Source organism: Pinus tabuliformis, chromosome Q, assembly GCF_031772625.1.
Source record: "Pinus tabuliformis cultivar Carrire ecotype Pingquan chromosome Q, CPIR1, whole genome shotgun sequence".
NCBI classification, from domain to species: domain Eukaryota; kingdom Viridiplantae; phylum Streptophyta; class Pinopsida; order Pinales; family Pinaceae; genus Pinus; species Pinus tabuliformis.
In genome coordinates this window covers 1,166,270,102-1,166,288,073 of record NC_142296.1, presented here as the reverse complement: position 1 = coordinate 1,166,288,073, position 17,972 = coordinate 1,166,270,102, and the positions used below count along the sequence as shown (strand labels likewise).

Here is a 17,972-nt window from a genome sequence, read left to right as displayed (position 1 = left end):
TGCCCCATGGCTTTATACCCCTTTGAGTTCTCGTCGAACATAAAGAAAATCCGATCTTCTTGTTGCATTCTGCACATTGCTAAATTGTTTAGTCTAGCGATTTGACTGCTAGAAGCAAAATCCACCAGAGATTCGAACTGAAACAGAGAATGAGAGTACACTCAAGCGAAGGGAGACCCACTAAAGTTGTAATGTCTCTATTCTGAGGATAAGAATACTCGACACTTAAGGGATAAGGGATTGTGAGGATGAAAAAGAAAGTGCTGGATTCTATTCCTGTTTTGGAGTACAATTATTATGAGTCTTGGAACACATCCTTGGGTTTAACTGACATAATAACAAAGATTTTGAAGATCTCATAAAAGCTTTAATGGAAATGATTTTGAAAATCTCATAAAAGATAGAATGGGAAATGGGAATGAGAGAATATGAATTAATCCACGTTGTTAAAACAAACCCAAAATGACTTTAGGATCGGAGTTTCTTTTCTTGAAGATTGAAGACCAGATTCTATTTTTTGCTTTTTACACCACTTTGATGCTTCTTTATCTACATTCATATCATCATTATTGTTATTGGACCCTTCTAATTGATCTTTTTATGCCTCTTCTAGCCCAAACTTTTACAAATCTATGCTCATATGTTTTTCGATTGAGTGCATCAATCATTGTTATAGGACCCTTTTCTTGAATTTTCCATGTTTTTTTTTTCTCACACTTTTAGATATTTATATTTTGAAAAGTTTCAAACATCTATATTTATATTTAAATATTTATTGAAGTAGTAACTTTCATAAGTGGCTTTCCATTTTAATTTTTAAATCTAAATTCACATAAATCAATTAATATATATTTTTATAGATTTTATATTTATATATTTTAATTTTATATTTATAAAATTATATTAATATTATATTATTTAAAAAGGTTTGTTCCAGTGGTGGAAGATCAGGAGTTTTTTTATTATTTTAAGCAAGGTTCAATTCTTGTGAAGGTATTTTGTGGTAGTGATCTATGTGAGCTATAGGGGCAACTTGAGAAAGTGATCTAATATAATCATATTTTTTAAAACCATAACTATAATTTATATTAATAAAATAGGTGATTGAAGCCCAACATTATATCATAATACATCAAAAATCACAAAGTTTCTAACTAACTGACTAAACCAAAAGGAAATGATTGGTTGGCTTCTAACTAACTAACTAGACTAAGTACAAATGCCACCATATTACTATAACTATATTATGTCACTAATGAATGTATATGCACCAAAAAAACTCTCAAGATACAACAACTCTTAACTTTCATAACTAGACATTAGAGGAAGGGGAAAAAACATCAAGACCTAGACGCAAATTGGTATCAAGAATTAGTTCATTTAGAACGAAAGCTCACAATAATGCTTATTAAATAATCTATTGTATGTCATTGCCCCAAAGAGATCTGGGCTTCTTTTAATTACTACAAAAGAGTGGAAATTTCATCCTTTATTTTATTTTTTTTTATCAAATTCCTATGTTCGATGAGAATCTCCACAACTTGTATCAAACTGGAGACCAATTTGTTTTGATTAAGTTGGAGAACTAGAATTTCAACTTACATTTTTCTTGGTTGGTCTTGCATATACTCATTCTAGAAGCTCAACTCATCCATTTTCGTCTGATAATGCTAAATTGTCCAATTATAGGTGAGGTAACCTCTTCCACACACTCTTTGTTCTAGAAATTGCAAATTACTATATAGGATTCCTTAAAAGGGAGGAACAAGGATTCAAATGCTTCAACATAAGACTGAAACAAAGTTGTAGGAGGACCTTCAACTAGCCAACATGAAACCAAATTTGTCATGCGACTCGAGAGCCGGATAAGTTCACTAAAAACTATAACAATGCATCCTAGCAAGTGTGCATAACTTAGGGATTGACACCAACCAAGTTGACACAATGAGAAAACATATAAAAAAATCACAATTTACAAGTTATAGAATTTTACCCTAAGCAATAAAGATGGGTCTGAGTGCAATAGAGGCCAAAGACCCACTACTCCACAGATTTAACGGACCATAAATAAAGATAATTGGAGTGTTAAGTGAAAGATTCCCCCATGTCTAGGAAGTTCTAACATTTGTCACTTGAAGCTCGAAGCACCCAAAGAATGTTTCCAGAAAGTCAAGCACACTGCTTAATAAAACATCATGTTTTCATATTCATCGCCTTTTCCCACTAGTTATACTAAGGATTGACTTATTGTATTTGCACGGAGCCAAACCATTATGATAGTACAACAACAAGGATTACCTATAATATGCTTAGTAGGTATGAGCCAACTTCCAAATTCTCAATCTGTGAGCACTGAGCTAGGAGCAAAGACCCCATCCCTTGAATTTCCCACATTTTTAGGATGTGTTGTTGATCTCCTATAGCACGCTTAGCTTTCATATCCAACACCTGTGACTTAAACTTCACCTGTTGCAGGGGATGCCATAACTTTCCTTGAATTTCATCTACCTCATCATAGTACCTAAATGATGCATCCTTATTAGTGTAGAAGAGGAATAGCCATAATGGAGTAGGATTACATGTATCCACCTTCCTCTCACACCAATGATTTTGCAACCTGTGAACTATACTCTCTAGATTTATCCCCAATCGATTCAACATGCCACACCTCTATCCTTCAGCTGCCATTGGATCTAATATCCAATTTAGTCACCTAAAATGACATATACCTCTAAAAGAAATCATATTGAAGCATTAATGAAAGGAAGCCAACCCTGACTCAAATGAAGATTAATATTCACAATACCCCCATCCTTATACCATGTTATTGTCCCACCCCATTTGGACCAAAACTCTAGAGATCAACACAATGTGGGAGAAAAATGTGACCCCATTTAATAGAGCTTTGTAACCATCTCCTACATGGTATGATCTCCATGCAAGTGCCATGTTTCCCTTATGTAATTGAGTCTAATGGGGTCATATGGGCCCCCAAACTTAACACTTCATATGGATTGTTATCATGGTAACGAGCTTGAGGAAACTTGCCCATTTCCCTCTAATTCTCCTATATTCAAAATCACACCTTTATTTGCAATTGCATAAGTGTTTTGATTGTTGGCCTTTAGAATACGAAGAAAGGATATATAATAGAAGCATGAAATAAGTACTTTGATTTTTTTAACAATATTCTTCAACATGCTTTCATTAGGGAGAGAATCATAGATCATATACTTAATGATAATTTTTGAATCCTCTATTGCATTCATTGATGTGATTTGTTGACCTTTTGCTCACATTAGACCTTGAAACATTGCATAAGCCTCTACTTGACTGTTGGGAAGAGCACCCATACCTCAAGCGTATTATAATTCTATTTTTCACTTGGGGCAATAGATCAACCCCCCAGTTTTGCGACCCCTATTTAAAAAGGAGGGCATGGTGGTGGGATTTCATCCACTTATATTTACATGGGTCACAAAACCATTTAATATGGTTTCTCTGGGTGCAACCACATGTTCAACCACTATGTCAAGGTGCCCCCATGGATTGGGGTTAATCCCTCATGAGAGTTGAACCTTTCCCAATGGTGAAAAGCTCCTCACCTTCCACCATTGGATCCAACCCATTTGGGATTTATAATAGAAGGACATGGGGGTGGGATTTCATCCACTTATGTGTGGACATGCCACAATTATTTAATATAATTTCTCTAGGTGAATGTGACCACATGTTTGACCACTACATTAGGCCCTCATAGGAATTGAACATTTTCCAACATTGCTTTCCACCATTGGATCCAACCTTTTTGGGCTCCTAAAATTGAAGGACATGGGGGCGGGGTTTGATGTACTTATGGGTTTGATGTACTTATGTGTGCATGGGTCACACGATCATTTAATATAATATCTTTGGGTGCAATTACATGTTCAACCACTACTTCAAGGTGCCCATATGACTTTAGGTTAAGCCCTCAAGAGAATTGAACCTCTAACTTGTCACCTTTAAATCTAACCCTTTTGAGTAGTCTAATTATTCCCATAGGCATGTCTATTTTGGAATTGGGCTTCCATAATTTTAATTTAATTATCAATAATTATTAGATGGATGAGAAAGATTTAAGCTACATGGAATATTCTATAATATTCTTAATAGTATACAGAAATCAAATGTTGAGATTTATTTCCAAATTAGTTATGCATTTTTTCTCTTTTATTTAAATTCATTAATTGAAAAGAAAAAAATCATATGAACAGGTGTCATATGAAATGAGTTATTGCTTTTTGGGCATGTGGTATGATAAGCCATAGTATTCTAACAAATCATATTTACATATTAAGAATCCCAATAATAAAATGGAATGAATCTTCATAGTTAAGAGTCTTGTTACATGTTTTTTTAAATGTATATATGTTTAACTTATATATTAATTCTTTTTATCACAAGAAATTTTAAGGATGGAAATTTATAGTAAATTTTAGAAATGTTGGCATCCCAATCTGTAAAATGTTTGAGGATATTTTTGTAAAAAAATCAAATTTATAATAATTTTATATAGCCTTTGTATATTTTTTTGTGATTTTTAAGGTTAAATAATTTTATAATATGTTAGTGGGTAGTAGCACAATTGGAAAAAGGCATGTTGGCAAGCCCTTGTGTATTTAAATGATTGGAAGTTCCATCCTCTGGACATGTCTCACCAGTTGAACATTTCCCTTAGAAAAACGATTTAATTTATATGGTTATTCTAATATAATCAATATAGAGCACACAAACTTAAATAAAATCACACATATAAAATAATATATAAGGTAATAACATGGGAGATTATGGATTTCATCCTGAAAAAGTTTGGTATATTGATAACATTAGGTATATTTTATTTTGAGAGAAAACATAACAATTTATAATCAAGAATAATAATAAAAATAATATCTTTCATAAAATGCAAAAGATAGGGAAATTTGTAAAGGTGAAATTTTGTGAGTTGGTTATTTTTTGGACATTTTTTCTCATTTGATTAAAAATATATAATGTATCTGTGTGTGGATGATATTTATCAAAAATTACAATTCTAATAGTAAATTATATGTTCTTTATTGAATATTCACCCACATTCTATATATATGACATTCCAAACCATAATAGTCATTGATAATACTATACATAGGCATAATATTTGGATACTTCAAAATATCATGGTAAAATACTAGGTGATAGGGTGTTTTGTTAAGGTAGTCTGAAGTTGTTTCAAGATTCCCTGGGTATGAAACATGTAGCTATATTAAATGTTGGTGTGGTTCGAACCTTCTAATGTGCCTTTTTTTTGTTTTTTTTTTATTAGCATAGATCCATCTTAACTTTAAATTTACCAAACACTGAAAAGCACCAAATATCTCAAGATGCAAACATCTCTTTAAGAGAAAAAGTGGAGCAAAAATTTATATCATGAATAAAAGTTTGGGCTTGACATTTTTCTTCTACATGTTTTATATATTTTTTAATCTATATATATATATATATAGATTATCTCGAGTGGTTGATATAATGGCTTTTTTTTTTTTTTTTTTTCTAAATTATGCTAAATTTTATTACTGAAACATAATGTTACACTGAGGCTTTGGCCTTTGCATGTCTGTGCCTTAGTTTAAGGCATATATCAGCAAAAACATATTGTGACTGCCCATAACGGGAAACCAGTCCAGTTCAAAAATGAAATTGTAAATATTATCTTGCTACCCTTGTAGGGGAAACCAACAATTAATCCCGGTATCTAACCTGTTTTTTAGAAAGTGAGAAAAGACATCAAAGAAACCAAATGACAACAAGTTTTTCAAAAAAGCCACAAAAAAACTAGATAATATAATTCCTGGAACCTGAAAGTCGAAGACATGTAGCATGTTGAGTAGTTGATTGAGTGTTATGCTAGCAAGTCAAGTGTCGTGTTGCGGCGACGGGTGTTCCTCAACAATGGGACACCCGCAAGCATACATGTCATCTTCTTTCTGTGGCGTTGCTCCTGTGTCATCATCTGCCTGATGGTCATGGTCCTTCTCCTCCTTGTCCGGAGGAGTGTCCTGCTTCTCCCCTGTGCATTGAGATCTTCTCTCGACCCGGTCTGGCTCCTCGCTGGTATGGCATCCACCTTCGGTAGCTGGCTCCTCGCTGGTATGGCGTCCACCTCTGATAGCTGGCTCCTCGTGGAAGGTAATGGAGATGGTGGCAGTTATGATGGGTTGAATCAGGGAGCAACGGTAAGTGAACTGGGCTGAGTGGCTGGGCGGAGCGGTGGAGCTGCTAGGGATTTCAGAGGGCAGAGAGTCAGAATGCATCGGTTGGAGATGGAAAGCTCATGAGCCACCTCTTCTGCTGTGAGTATTTGGATATCGGCTTGTGGTCAGATGAGCCGAGGGGGAAGAGGTGTCTGAGGCAGGAGACGGTGGAGAGCGAGGCAATCTGCCTCTGCTACTCCCTCTTCTGCTTCGCATTCTGTGGCGTGTCCTAGGCATTTTGACATCGGGGGGAGGAGAATGTCTGTTGGGAGAAGGCTCAGAGTGATGAAAAGGCTCAACAGATTCAGAGGTCGAGTCAGAGAAAGGAATAGCAGCCGACGTAGGGTGGAGAATGAAATTGCAGACCAAGCTCTGTGTAAAATGATTGCCCGAGCCAATTTCAATGCAGCATAGAATGCTGCAGCGCCTGCCCGTGGCAGTACGAGAGCTCGATTCCGCTGCGGCCAGTGGGCAATGGCATTGCAGAGGCGAGGGATTAGAGACAAGGGCGGTGGAGTGAAAATTACCAGAGGTCGCCATTAATTTGAGCCGAGGCTGGTAGTTGCAGTCAGGTTGATTGGATTGCCGACTTAATTTCCATTTATGGGCGCTGTTAATTCGATTTATGATATGGTGTGCGGGATTACGGAGGGCCATGTGGCCAGGCCACTTTCCATCCCAATCTGCGGCCAACACATTAACCGTGATGTACACCCGCATCCGGGAGTTGATATAATGGTTATTATCTAACCCACCTTGGTTCAATTTTTGTGGAATGGCCGATGATAAGAAATATTTTTGTAATGCCTATGTACCTATGAAAATTGTAAAATTGATCTTAACTAAATTATTATTATTTTAATGTGACATGTATATTGTGTTTTATTTTATTTTTAATTGTTTATAATTTTATTAATAAAATCAAAATTACAAAATAACACATTGAATTGACATATTTTTATTTTTTGTTACTTTTTTAATTGAGCCAACATTTTGTTTTATTATTATTTTTTAATCTAATACTTTATTAAAGGTATTACAACATTTCTTCCATATTAAAATACCTCTAAATACAAATACCCAGAAATTTACTAAAGTCCTCATTAAATTTGATGTAACTAAAACCAATTACTTTCTCAATTTTTTTTTTATACACCCAAATTAAATAATACAACATATACATACTTAGAAATTAAATAACATATTGGAAATTAAAAATACTTATTGTAAATTAAAAATATGATAAACATTTTACTTCTAAAAATACGATAAACATTTTACTTATAATTAGTTGATGCAAAAATCTAAAAATTGAATAAACTCCCCATTAAATATTGATGTAACTAAGACTAAGTGCTCTCATATTTCTTTTATATACAAAAATAAATAAATAATATAATATATACATACAAATTAAATAATATATTGTAAGATAAAAATAGATAACATTGTACTTATAGTTATTTGAGTATAAATATTTTTTTTTAATATCAAATTAGAAAATTTTGTTAAAAATACACACTAAAATAGTTAAATAATTAAATATAGAATTTAAAAAATGAATATACAAATTTAAAAAATAAAAATAACTATATCCTATCTATAATGCTCTCGACATGTTTTATATAAAAATAATACTTATAAATATAAAATTTTAAATATTTTAAAAAACGTTACATAAAATTTAGTACTACAAAATTCGTTGCTGTTTATTTTTACCATCTCCATAGGTATTTTGTATGACTTACTCTATATAACTTGGTGAGCCCTCTACTAATCTCAGAGTGAGCGAGACCCATAATCTAAAATGGTGTTTTAACATCCCGGAAGAAGTATAATGGCATTATGTTAATTTTCAAGATTATCTCGTAACAAGGAGCCATTGTTGTGGCGCTAGTCCCTGCCGGTAACAAGGAGCCACTGTTGTGGCGCTAGTCCCTGCCGGTTAACAGAACAGTTTGCTCAGTTATTATTATGAGATTTAATTTGCGTTATCATGAGAGCTGGTTTCCATTAGTAGTGTGTTGTAGGCATGCTTATTTGTATTAAGATTTAATGAATTGGATGGCCAATTGTTGTATGAACTTTTTGACTTTATGCGAAGAGTGAAATATAATGAACTTTGCCTTTGTTAAGTAAGAATTGTTATAAATGTCATTGAATTGATAAATGCTTGTTACAATTTTACTATATCTCAAATTTTTTGTTTCATATTACAAATCTATCCATCTATTTAAAATAATAATTTAATTTGTATCTTAATACATTAACATATATATTTAAAATATGTTTTAAAAGTATAAAGTAAAATTACCTTATCACTTGTCTTATTATTTTCAATTATAAAGTAATTTTTAAAAGACATTGGTCCTATATTTTGTTATTACGATTAAAAATAATTTTCAAAAGACACTTGTCATATATCTTCTTATAATGTTGAGTTTGTATTTCTTAAAATAAGATTAGTTTTAGATATAATTTTCCAATGTCTCATGATTTAAAAAATGCTTAGATTAATAATTAAAATATAATAAAATTGAACAGTGAATCATAGAAAACTTGAGGGAAAAAAACTATAAAAGGTAATAATAATGCATTATAATGTATGAAGAATTAGAGAGTGTTAAAGTAAGTTATGTATTTTAATAAGCACGGGGTATAAAATATGTTGAAATGCATAATAATGAATTATAATGTATGAAGAATTGGAAAGTGTTAAAGTGAGTTATGTATTGTAATAACCATGGTGCACAAAACATATTAAAATAATAGGGAGGTGTTAAAGTAAGTTATGTATTTTAATAACCATGGTGCACAAAACATAGAATTTTGTTATTTTTTTACATTTGAATGTTATGGAAATATTGATAAAATGATAATGACCAAATAAACATTATTATGAATATAAATTTGTTAATTAAATTCGTGGTGGAGAGTGTTCAATATTTACATAGATTATTCTCGAAGGTCAAAGAAGAACTTAAGCATTTAAAAATTATAGTTATGTAGTCTTGAACCCATGATTGAAAGATTACATATCTAGTAACATGTTTGGACATAAATGATACCATTCAGGTTAATCTCAATGATTGAGGAATTATTCCATGGTCAAAAGAACAAAAGATATATTTATTTAAAAATATTGTTTATCATAACTTTGGTGTGAACTTTAAATTTGTCCAATTACTAATTAGAAAAGAAAATAAACCTTGCATCTAATTTCTAATTAGTAATTTGTTGCATTTAATTAATAATTTGTTGTGATGCAAAAGGACATGACTTTTGGCCTTTTTTATAGTTTTGGGTTAGTAAATATAGCATCTAAGTACAATAATAAAATAATTTTGATAAGTTTATTTTATAAATTAAAAATTAAAATAAACAAATTAAAATTAAACAAACATTTAAACTTTACGAGTTGAAATGCATCTAATTTCTAATTAGTAATTTGTTGCATTTAATTAATAATTTGTTGTGATGCAAAAGGACATGACTTTTGGCCTTTTTTATAGTTTTGGGTTAGTAAATATATCATCTAAGTACAATAATAAAATAATTTTGATAAGTTTATTTTATAAATTAAAAATTAAAATAAACAAATTAAAATTAAAAAAACATTTAAACTTTACGAGTTGAAATGTAAATTGATCATGATCTCCAAGAAAAAATCCATTATCTTTTGGTGTTCTATACTCTTGCTTTCTGCAATATCATAGTATTCGAATTAAAAAATATAATTTATAATTTAAAATGATAAGCTAATACATTGTGTAATGATATATTGAATATATATAAAAATATATATTTTTTACACAGAGAACATTGGTTTTGGAGCGTAAGCAGTGGCAGTAGAATCCAAATTCAAAATATAATGCAGTTCATGTTTATGAAAATACATTTATGTCAAGTCAAAGAAATGGCACTTTATAGGCTGGATAAAGAAGTATTGTGTCAGTACAATGTCAAATTTTGTGCTGTAACATTTTGTCATTCTGTCAGTACAATGTCATTTTGTCAGCAATGACAACACTTCATTCCAAGTCTCCATGTTTCAAAAATTTCAGTTGAAGGGGATCCCATGGAATTTGCAGAAATTTGTGCTTCTTTATACGAGCTTAGCTGCTGAATTTTAACAACATCATTTCCAGACTTTCCTAGAATGGCTGCAACTGTGCGTTCAGATATTACAACTTCAACTGTAGTTTTTGTGATAAGCTCACGAGCTGCTGTGACACTACCAAAGGTGATATACAATGCCAGGGACATTAGTACAGAAATGGTGATCAGCAAAACCCCCCATGATAGCAGCAATTGACAAAGTTTTGCAAATCTTGTGTACCTTCCAAATCTGGCAGAACTCCCTTAACGAAGAATTGGCTCCTCAAACTCAGAGAAATTGCCAATACTGTTTATATCGCGATTTGACTGAATTTTGAAACAAAGCATATAGTTAGTACTACAGGGGTTGGTATTTGCAGACAGATTTATGCTTAATTATCTTAAATACAAATTTAATTGCACCAAGGAATCTGCTTTTATTCTAAGAAATCAAAATGAAAAAGTAGTAACAGAGGGACAGTAGAGGAATTGTTGGCAAATGTTGGAAAATGTTGGAGGGAAATCAAGAACTGCATACAAAATGGGTGCACTTGAAATAAATAAAAATGTTTAAACAAAGCTGACCTTTGATGACCATGGGGCTGGTGAAGACTGCATAGTCGGATAGCTTGATGATGAATGGGATTGATCAATAAAGGATCTTCTGTCATTTGCTAAAATTCTGAAATTGAAACATGATACATTGAACCAAGTGATTATAACCTAAGTCGAACCAAAGTTTTGGGGTGGAAAGGTTTTGGGGTCTTATTGCGGGTTTCGCATTGCTTTGCAATGTTGACGAGATCTCTTTTGATTTGCAAAAACAATTTATTAGGAAGTGAGTATTGTATATACCTGAACCAACTGATCAGTTTCGAAAGCACACCGAGGAAGGTCTTCTCTTTGTAATATTCTAATATTGGCAGCTGTTGTGTGCCTCATATCAGAAGTCACTGTAGCAGCCCTGCCAATTAGACAACAGAATTTCAAAATAAGATCAAGCTGCTGAAAGGTACTTTATCATATGCAATCCTATTACTGGTTACAGAACTGTATCTGCCATCAAACTTCAGATTCACGCTAACTAGCTGAACATGACAATGCAGAAGGAGAGATCAAAACCGTGAGGCTACAAAGTCATAATACTTGTATTGCAGTAAGAGCATAATATGAAGAAACATATTCATATTACTTTTGCATTTGTTCTGGACGTGAAGGCCAGCATGTTCCTGCATTTTGTAATTTGTATAACAAATAGTTAGTTAGAATAAAATGATAACATTGTAAATTGAAGAGAGGACATATTTGAGACAAAACATCTTAAGGAGTTATGTGAACTAAAGCTTCTTGTGCAATCCTTATATCATGTACAATGTGTCAAAAGCTTGTTTAACATTAAAAAGAGTATTTGATTGACTAAAGCTGTATAAGAGTAAAACAGATCTCTAACATGGGTTGTTGCAGCTTTCCAATCTTGACGAGATCTCTTTTAATTTGCAAAAGCAATTTATTAGAAACTGAGTATTGTATATACCTGAACCAACTGATCAGTTTTGAAAGCACACCGAGGAAGGTCTTCTCTTGGTAATATTCTAATATTGGCAGCTGTTGTGTGCATCATTTCAGAAGTCACTGCAGCAGCGCTGCTAATTAGATAACAAAATTTCAAAATAAGATCAAGCTGTTCAAAGGTACTTTATCACATGCAATCCTATTACTGGTTACAGAACTGTATGTGTCATCAAACTTCAGATTCACGCTAACTAGCTAATGCTTTTCAACGAGATCTAATACGAACATTGGCTCAAAATATTCTAGAGTGCTGAGGACGGCATGTACTGTGGTGGTCTTATTGGCGGACAACTGTCCCTCCTCGAGATCCTGGAAAGTTACTCGACTTGGGTTTTACCCTGTTCGCGCCCTTTGGGTTATTATTGTTAGTTGGTTGTTTAGCTCTACAGTCTCTGCGATTTTTCCTTTGTATTTGTTGTATTGTCTGCGGTGAAAACAGAATGCGGTTCCTGCCTGCTCGGTTAACTGTATAGCAAACGTTTGGTTGCGGTTCTGTTGTTCCAGGTCCGGCTTGTATGCCTCGACTGTCTGGTGTCGCTTTGTTAAGTTCGACTACTGTATTGTTTAGATGTTTATTCCTCTGTCGTTGGCGTTTTCCAGTGGCGTTGATGTTTGTCACAGTATTGTCTGTTCGTTTCCCTCAAGAGTCCATGGTTATTTGAGCATTATAAGTTAATGGCATTCTGGTTAAATACTGAGGGTTTCTCTTACCTGCATGGGTTTTATGGAAATTTGCGTAAATGTCGGTTTCGACCACCATGTCATTGCCATTGTCTTAGTATAGAACAAAGGGGCAAAATGGTGCAAGAAAATGCAAACAGCCAACTAGAAATTCTAGGGACGGGTTTCATAAAAACCTTTAAGTCCCCTTGCCGAAGAACTCCAAAGGTAGTTTCTTGATAGGACCCTAAATGCGGAAGACAAGGTCTGTTTAATGAATTTGGTGGAAAAGACAAAAAAAACTTGCTGGTGTGGAAAGAAATACCAACCAACAGTTAGGGAATGTCGAAAGAGAGATTGATGAGGCGATCTGTAACACACAACGTAGCTTCCACGAGTGGGGATATGGAACTGCTTCATTAGGATGTGCCAAGGAGAGCATAGAGGAAAGGGTTCTGTACCTCCAGAGGTATAAATCCCCATAGAATACAAGATTAGGAGTTCAGGGTGGGGATAACCTAGTATCCAAAATGACTCTGCTCCACTGACACCTTTGGCCATCATAGGGTTAGAAATTACAGGTCTTCATCTTTCATAAATGAAATTATTCTTATAAACTCTACCAGGTCATTCACAAAGCATTAGTGCCCGTTTTTATTGCATAGGACTTGGATATCCTGGTGAGCAAGTATGCATTCCAATAGATTTCGATCCGTCCCAGGTGAGAATTTGTGTTGTTTAGCCCAAAAATACAAATAAGACTGGAACTGATATCTAATGGTTGAGTGATGCAAAGATTGCACCTTCTCCTGAAATAGAGAGCTACGTACTATGAATCTTAGTAGTTTTATGCATAATGTTATGTACAAATTTCTAGTGGGAGACACCCACAACTGCAGAGCCAAACACCGACCTTCGGGTTAAATCTATCTCCCTAATTCATTGATTTTTCTTATAAAAAGAAGAATATTATTCAGCATTCCTGTGAAAATTTATATTATTCATTACTTCTGTGTGAAAGATAAAAATAATTGAGATTTCGTGGAAACCTTTCTTTTAGAAGGAAGCTGTTAATCCCATTGCATCATTTTGGAGTTATTAATGCATCAGACTGTATTGACATCGCATTGAAGGATATGGTTGTCTACTATATCATTATTCATAACCTCCCCTGTTTGGTAAGTATTTATGTATAATAATGGCTGAAGTTTCGTAAGTATTTGTGTATAATAATAACTGAGAGAATTTAAGCATTTCTGGGTAACAATCATTGAAAGATAATGTTAAATGAAGGCTTCTATATTTGATAAAGGATATCTGGTAAAGGACATCTATATTAGGCCATAAAATATCAATTCTATCATTTTAAAATTGGAAAATATCCGTATATTGGAAAATATCAATACGTTGTAGTTGAGATGTTGTTGACCTGTTGCTGTTTATTCTTTTGATTCATTTAAAGATCCAGAAAATGATCCATATATGTAAGAGGTCTAATGAAGAAGGTCAAACTTCCAAAGAACAATACCTGCTCTGGAGCATGTTTACTAACTCGATGCATTTTCCCTTCATTGTCAATATAAGTGAGAGCTGTCCTCTTGTCAGTTGGATTAAAAGGAAGAAAATGGAGCTCTGGAATGGTTGCCTGTGCCTTTTAGATGCATGGATGTTAAAAACCACAACAAAAGATACAAATCAGTAAAATAAGCATAGGCCTGCTTATCGACTAAAATTTAATATGATGAGATAAAAAAAATACTTGCCTCCTTAGGATCTGTAAGCATCCCAACAATTGCTGCATCAATGGCATCTTGATTCTCTGTTCTGGATGCTCTTGCAGCCATCAAGACAACAGCATCCTTGTCATATCCTTTCGTGAAAACCTATTCATGACAACAATTAGTAATTGATACTTGTTTGAAGGAAGCTAACAGTATTGGATCATCCAATATTACCACGAACCCTAACTAGCCAATTTGGTACAACTGCAGTATCACCAAAAATTATGTATTTATGAAATAAGAGAAAGGACAAAAAGAAGAATCAGAAGTCCAGAATAAATACCAACCTTTTGGAAGTGGCCAACTTGGTTTGTACTGTTGACAATATGTGCTGGTTTGCCAAAAAAGGTATGGATCCCAGTAGCAATGACAACACATTCAAGTTCATGCTGTTTGCAAGTAGAGCCAGAATAAATCCCATTGCCAGGACCCTTTGTTACTGGTAATGACTGACCACTGAGGGCAGACTACACATATTCAAAAATATTGTCATAAAGCGTGGCTCAGGGAAAGTACCAAATGTTGAAGTTAATCCCAGAAACGATATAAAAGCATACCGAAAATTCGAGCACTTGTAATCATAAATAAGAAGTAAAGAAAAGGATTGGATTAAGACCTGATCAATCTTTAAAGGATCTCCTTCAAGAAAACGTGCATCCGCAGGAACAATATCTCTAAGTTTGATGCTGATTATGTCACCAAGAACAAGCATTGCTGCATCTTCTTCATTCCATTGTCCATCTCTGAGAACTTGTTAAGTTCAAAGTCTTAAGTCATTGACCAAGGAATTTAAAACTGCAGCACCCATGATCTTAAGAGGATTCTGAACATCCAATTGCATGCTTCCCCTCAAAAACCAGGATAGAAAACTGAAAATATTGGGGCTGCCACTCATACAAAAGATAGTGAACAGACCTTGCTCTTTGGAGCCAGCCAAGTCATGAGTGTTGCAGCAACATTGCCAGCATTGTTTTCCTCTATGAAACTTATGTTTAGATGAGATTTTCATTCCTTGTACAGGTAACAGAAACATAGGTAAAATAAAACAAAACTTTCGAGCCCAAAACTTTCGTTCGACTTAGGTTATAATGCTATTATAATGAAAAATCATGTCGGTCAACCAACGGTCAGCAATTGATCAATTGCATATAGTCCCAGGGAAGGACTAATAATACCAAATGCATTATGCCATAATTCCATTTTCAAACAACATATATTCATTTTAAAGTCCATATAGTTTGGTGCTATTTATAAAGTCTAGCTTCAAGCATGTTGCAGAATGCATTCGAACAGACATGTATAAAGACTTTCTAGCCTTGTTTCCTGAATCGTTACCTACAGTATGCAAGAAACAAAAACTAACATAGCATTCAGCTATAACATAGGAAGAAACAGAAATGACTAGCCGATTCAATATACAATTTGTCATTTAACTTGAGTAGATAATAAGTGCCATGTTTAATCAATCTATGGAATCTTTGGTGTTTGCATTCAACAACTGTAGATACAAAATTATTGTTGATCTGATGTTGCATTTGCTGTATTCAATGATATAAAGCATGATGTAGAATGCGTTCCATTCGAGATAGAGAACAGAAACAGAAACAGTACAAACACAGATGCATAAAGACTTTCTAGCCTTTTTTCATCAACCGTTGCATTACATATTCTTTGTAAATGAGTCAAAATTGCAAGTCAAATACTTGTATTATAGTAACAACATAATATGAAGAAACATATTCATATTACTTTTGCATTTGTTGTGGATGTGAAGGCTGCCATGTTCCTGGATTTTGTAATCTGTATAACAAATGGTTAGTTAGAACAAAATGATAACATTGTAAATTGAAGAGAGGACATATTTGAGAGAAAACATGTTAAGACATATGTTCATGTACCTTCCATTTGTTAGTTGACATGTAATAGTTCACTATCTTCATTGAGTGTGAACTTGCTCTGAATTTTGAAGTCACGTAAGATGTAAACAGTGGTAGCTTTCTGTTGCAAATATGTTTCATATGACATTGATTTTAAATCAGGAAGCAAGTCATGTAATAAGGGCTCCCTGATAATGCACTGGACAAAGTTATTTGTAATGGATTCTATTACAGCATTTATACAATGCTTGTAGAGGAAAGGGCAATTATCATTGCATTGTGAACAGAAAATTGTTGCATTGGCTATTGCTATGGATGAATTCACTGGGGAGTTACAAATTGCACAAACAGGTTCGAAAGGAGTTGAATATGGATTTGTTGCGATCAGAATACCTTCGACCTGTTTATAAAACATTCAAGCGTTAATTTACATTATTACATGGCAAATGCAAAGGCAGCAAAAACATTATTATTGCTATACTTACAACATAGGTAGATGTAGTTAGTTTTCTGAGATTGTTGAGTGCATCTGTGTTAAGTTCAGTCATGAACGTTGACTTCGATGCTCTGAATATTGTTTCTTTTGTGTTTACCTTTTTTGTTAAATTTTTGAAAAGGATGAGCGGAAAGTGTCCTTTTTGCAATTGTTTTTCCATTGAAAGGAAAAATTGTTCATATGTGTCAAAGAGTTGCAACTGCAAAACATAAATTGTTATGTATTAAAAAATACAAAAAGTAATATGCAAATACATTGTTCGTATGCATTGAAAAATTGCAATTGCACTAGACAAATTACAAAAACTATAGACAAATTACAACAACTATGTATTGAAGTGATGCATGTTATCTACTGAAAATTAGGAATAAGTAACATCTGAATACATACAGTTGCATTGTCGTTTTCAGAATCTCCATCTTTGATATGAAGTATGTAATGCAATCCAACTCGTTTGGCAAGTGTAACGGCGGCAGCGATTGTGCCAATTTGGTACATTTCTTTTTTGTTTGCAAATTGCCTAATGGTTGTATTGGGAATGAAGCAATATTCTTTGCAAACTTCAGGTACAGTTTCTATGATACTTGATTCATTAAGCAATATTATTTTGTCACAGTCACCGCGATCATATACAGTTTTAGGCAATATCCTGAAATTTGTAATTGAGATGCTGTTGCCTTGCAAAATTTTGTGTTCATGTCGCTCCACCAAATGTGCAGGTACACTCAACGTTATAGTCATCATTCCTTGAGCATCCGTCAAATCAGCTCGCAATACTTGACGTGATTTGTTTGCTTTATCAAGGAATGCAGTATAGACAACCATTATGTCTCCAACAAATAGCTGCCCAATTTTACGACTATTGAGATCTTCAATTGATACTTTAATTGGCAGTATCTGTTTTTGCCTATTAAAATTGCTTAGTTAGAAATTGCTATAAACATTTGTAGAATAGTATGTTTCTCCTAAAGACTGAATAAGTAGAAATAGATTAGAGTGTTGTGTTTCATATGCATACCTTTTTGATGTATCATTTTGTACATTTGTTGAATGAAGTTTGGCTGCAATTGTTTCAGTTGGACTAACACAGGCAAAGGCATGGTTCAATATGATGTGGATATTATCACGTGTATTTTGTGATAAGCAATCAATAAAGAAATTGTGATATGTAACCTGTACATGTCTTCTTGCTGCATTGTTTGGGGGGACTTACTAC

General features: G+C 33.5%; 1 protein-coding gene across 1 annotated transcript; it reads right to left on the bottom strand.

The window, feature by feature from the left end:
• Positions 1-11,313: 11,313 nt before the first annotated feature.
• Positions 11,314-15,095, bottom strand: LOC149223819 (plasma membrane ATPase 1-like). The gene is made up of 5 exons (XM_089388004.1): positions 15,000-15,095; positions 14,671-14,850; positions 14,366-14,485; positions 14,131-14,253; positions 11,314-11,334 (listed from the first exon to the last, which is right to left on the bottom strand). Exons 1-5 carry the CDS (start codon positions 15,093-15,095, stop codon positions 11,314-11,316), a joined length of 540 nt encoding a protein of 179 aa, XP_089244130.1.
• Between the last annotated feature and the right edge of the window lie 2,877 nt (positions 15,096-17,972).

Bases quoted from the DNA above. Each gene is read 5' to 3' on its own strand.
- LOC149223819 (XM_089388004.1), bottom strand. From the start codon at position 15,095: ATGCTTGTTCTTGGTGACATAATCAGCATCAAACTTAGAGATATTGTT. The intron at 14,851-14,999 runs GTCTTAATCCAA...GAATATGTGTAG, and splicing joins ATCCTTTAAAGATTGATCAG to TCTGCCCTCAGTGGTCAGTC. The intron at 14,486-14,670 runs GTTGGTATTTAT...TGTCATGAATAG, and splicing joins AAGTTGGCCACTTCCAAAAG to GTTTTCACGAAAGGATATGA.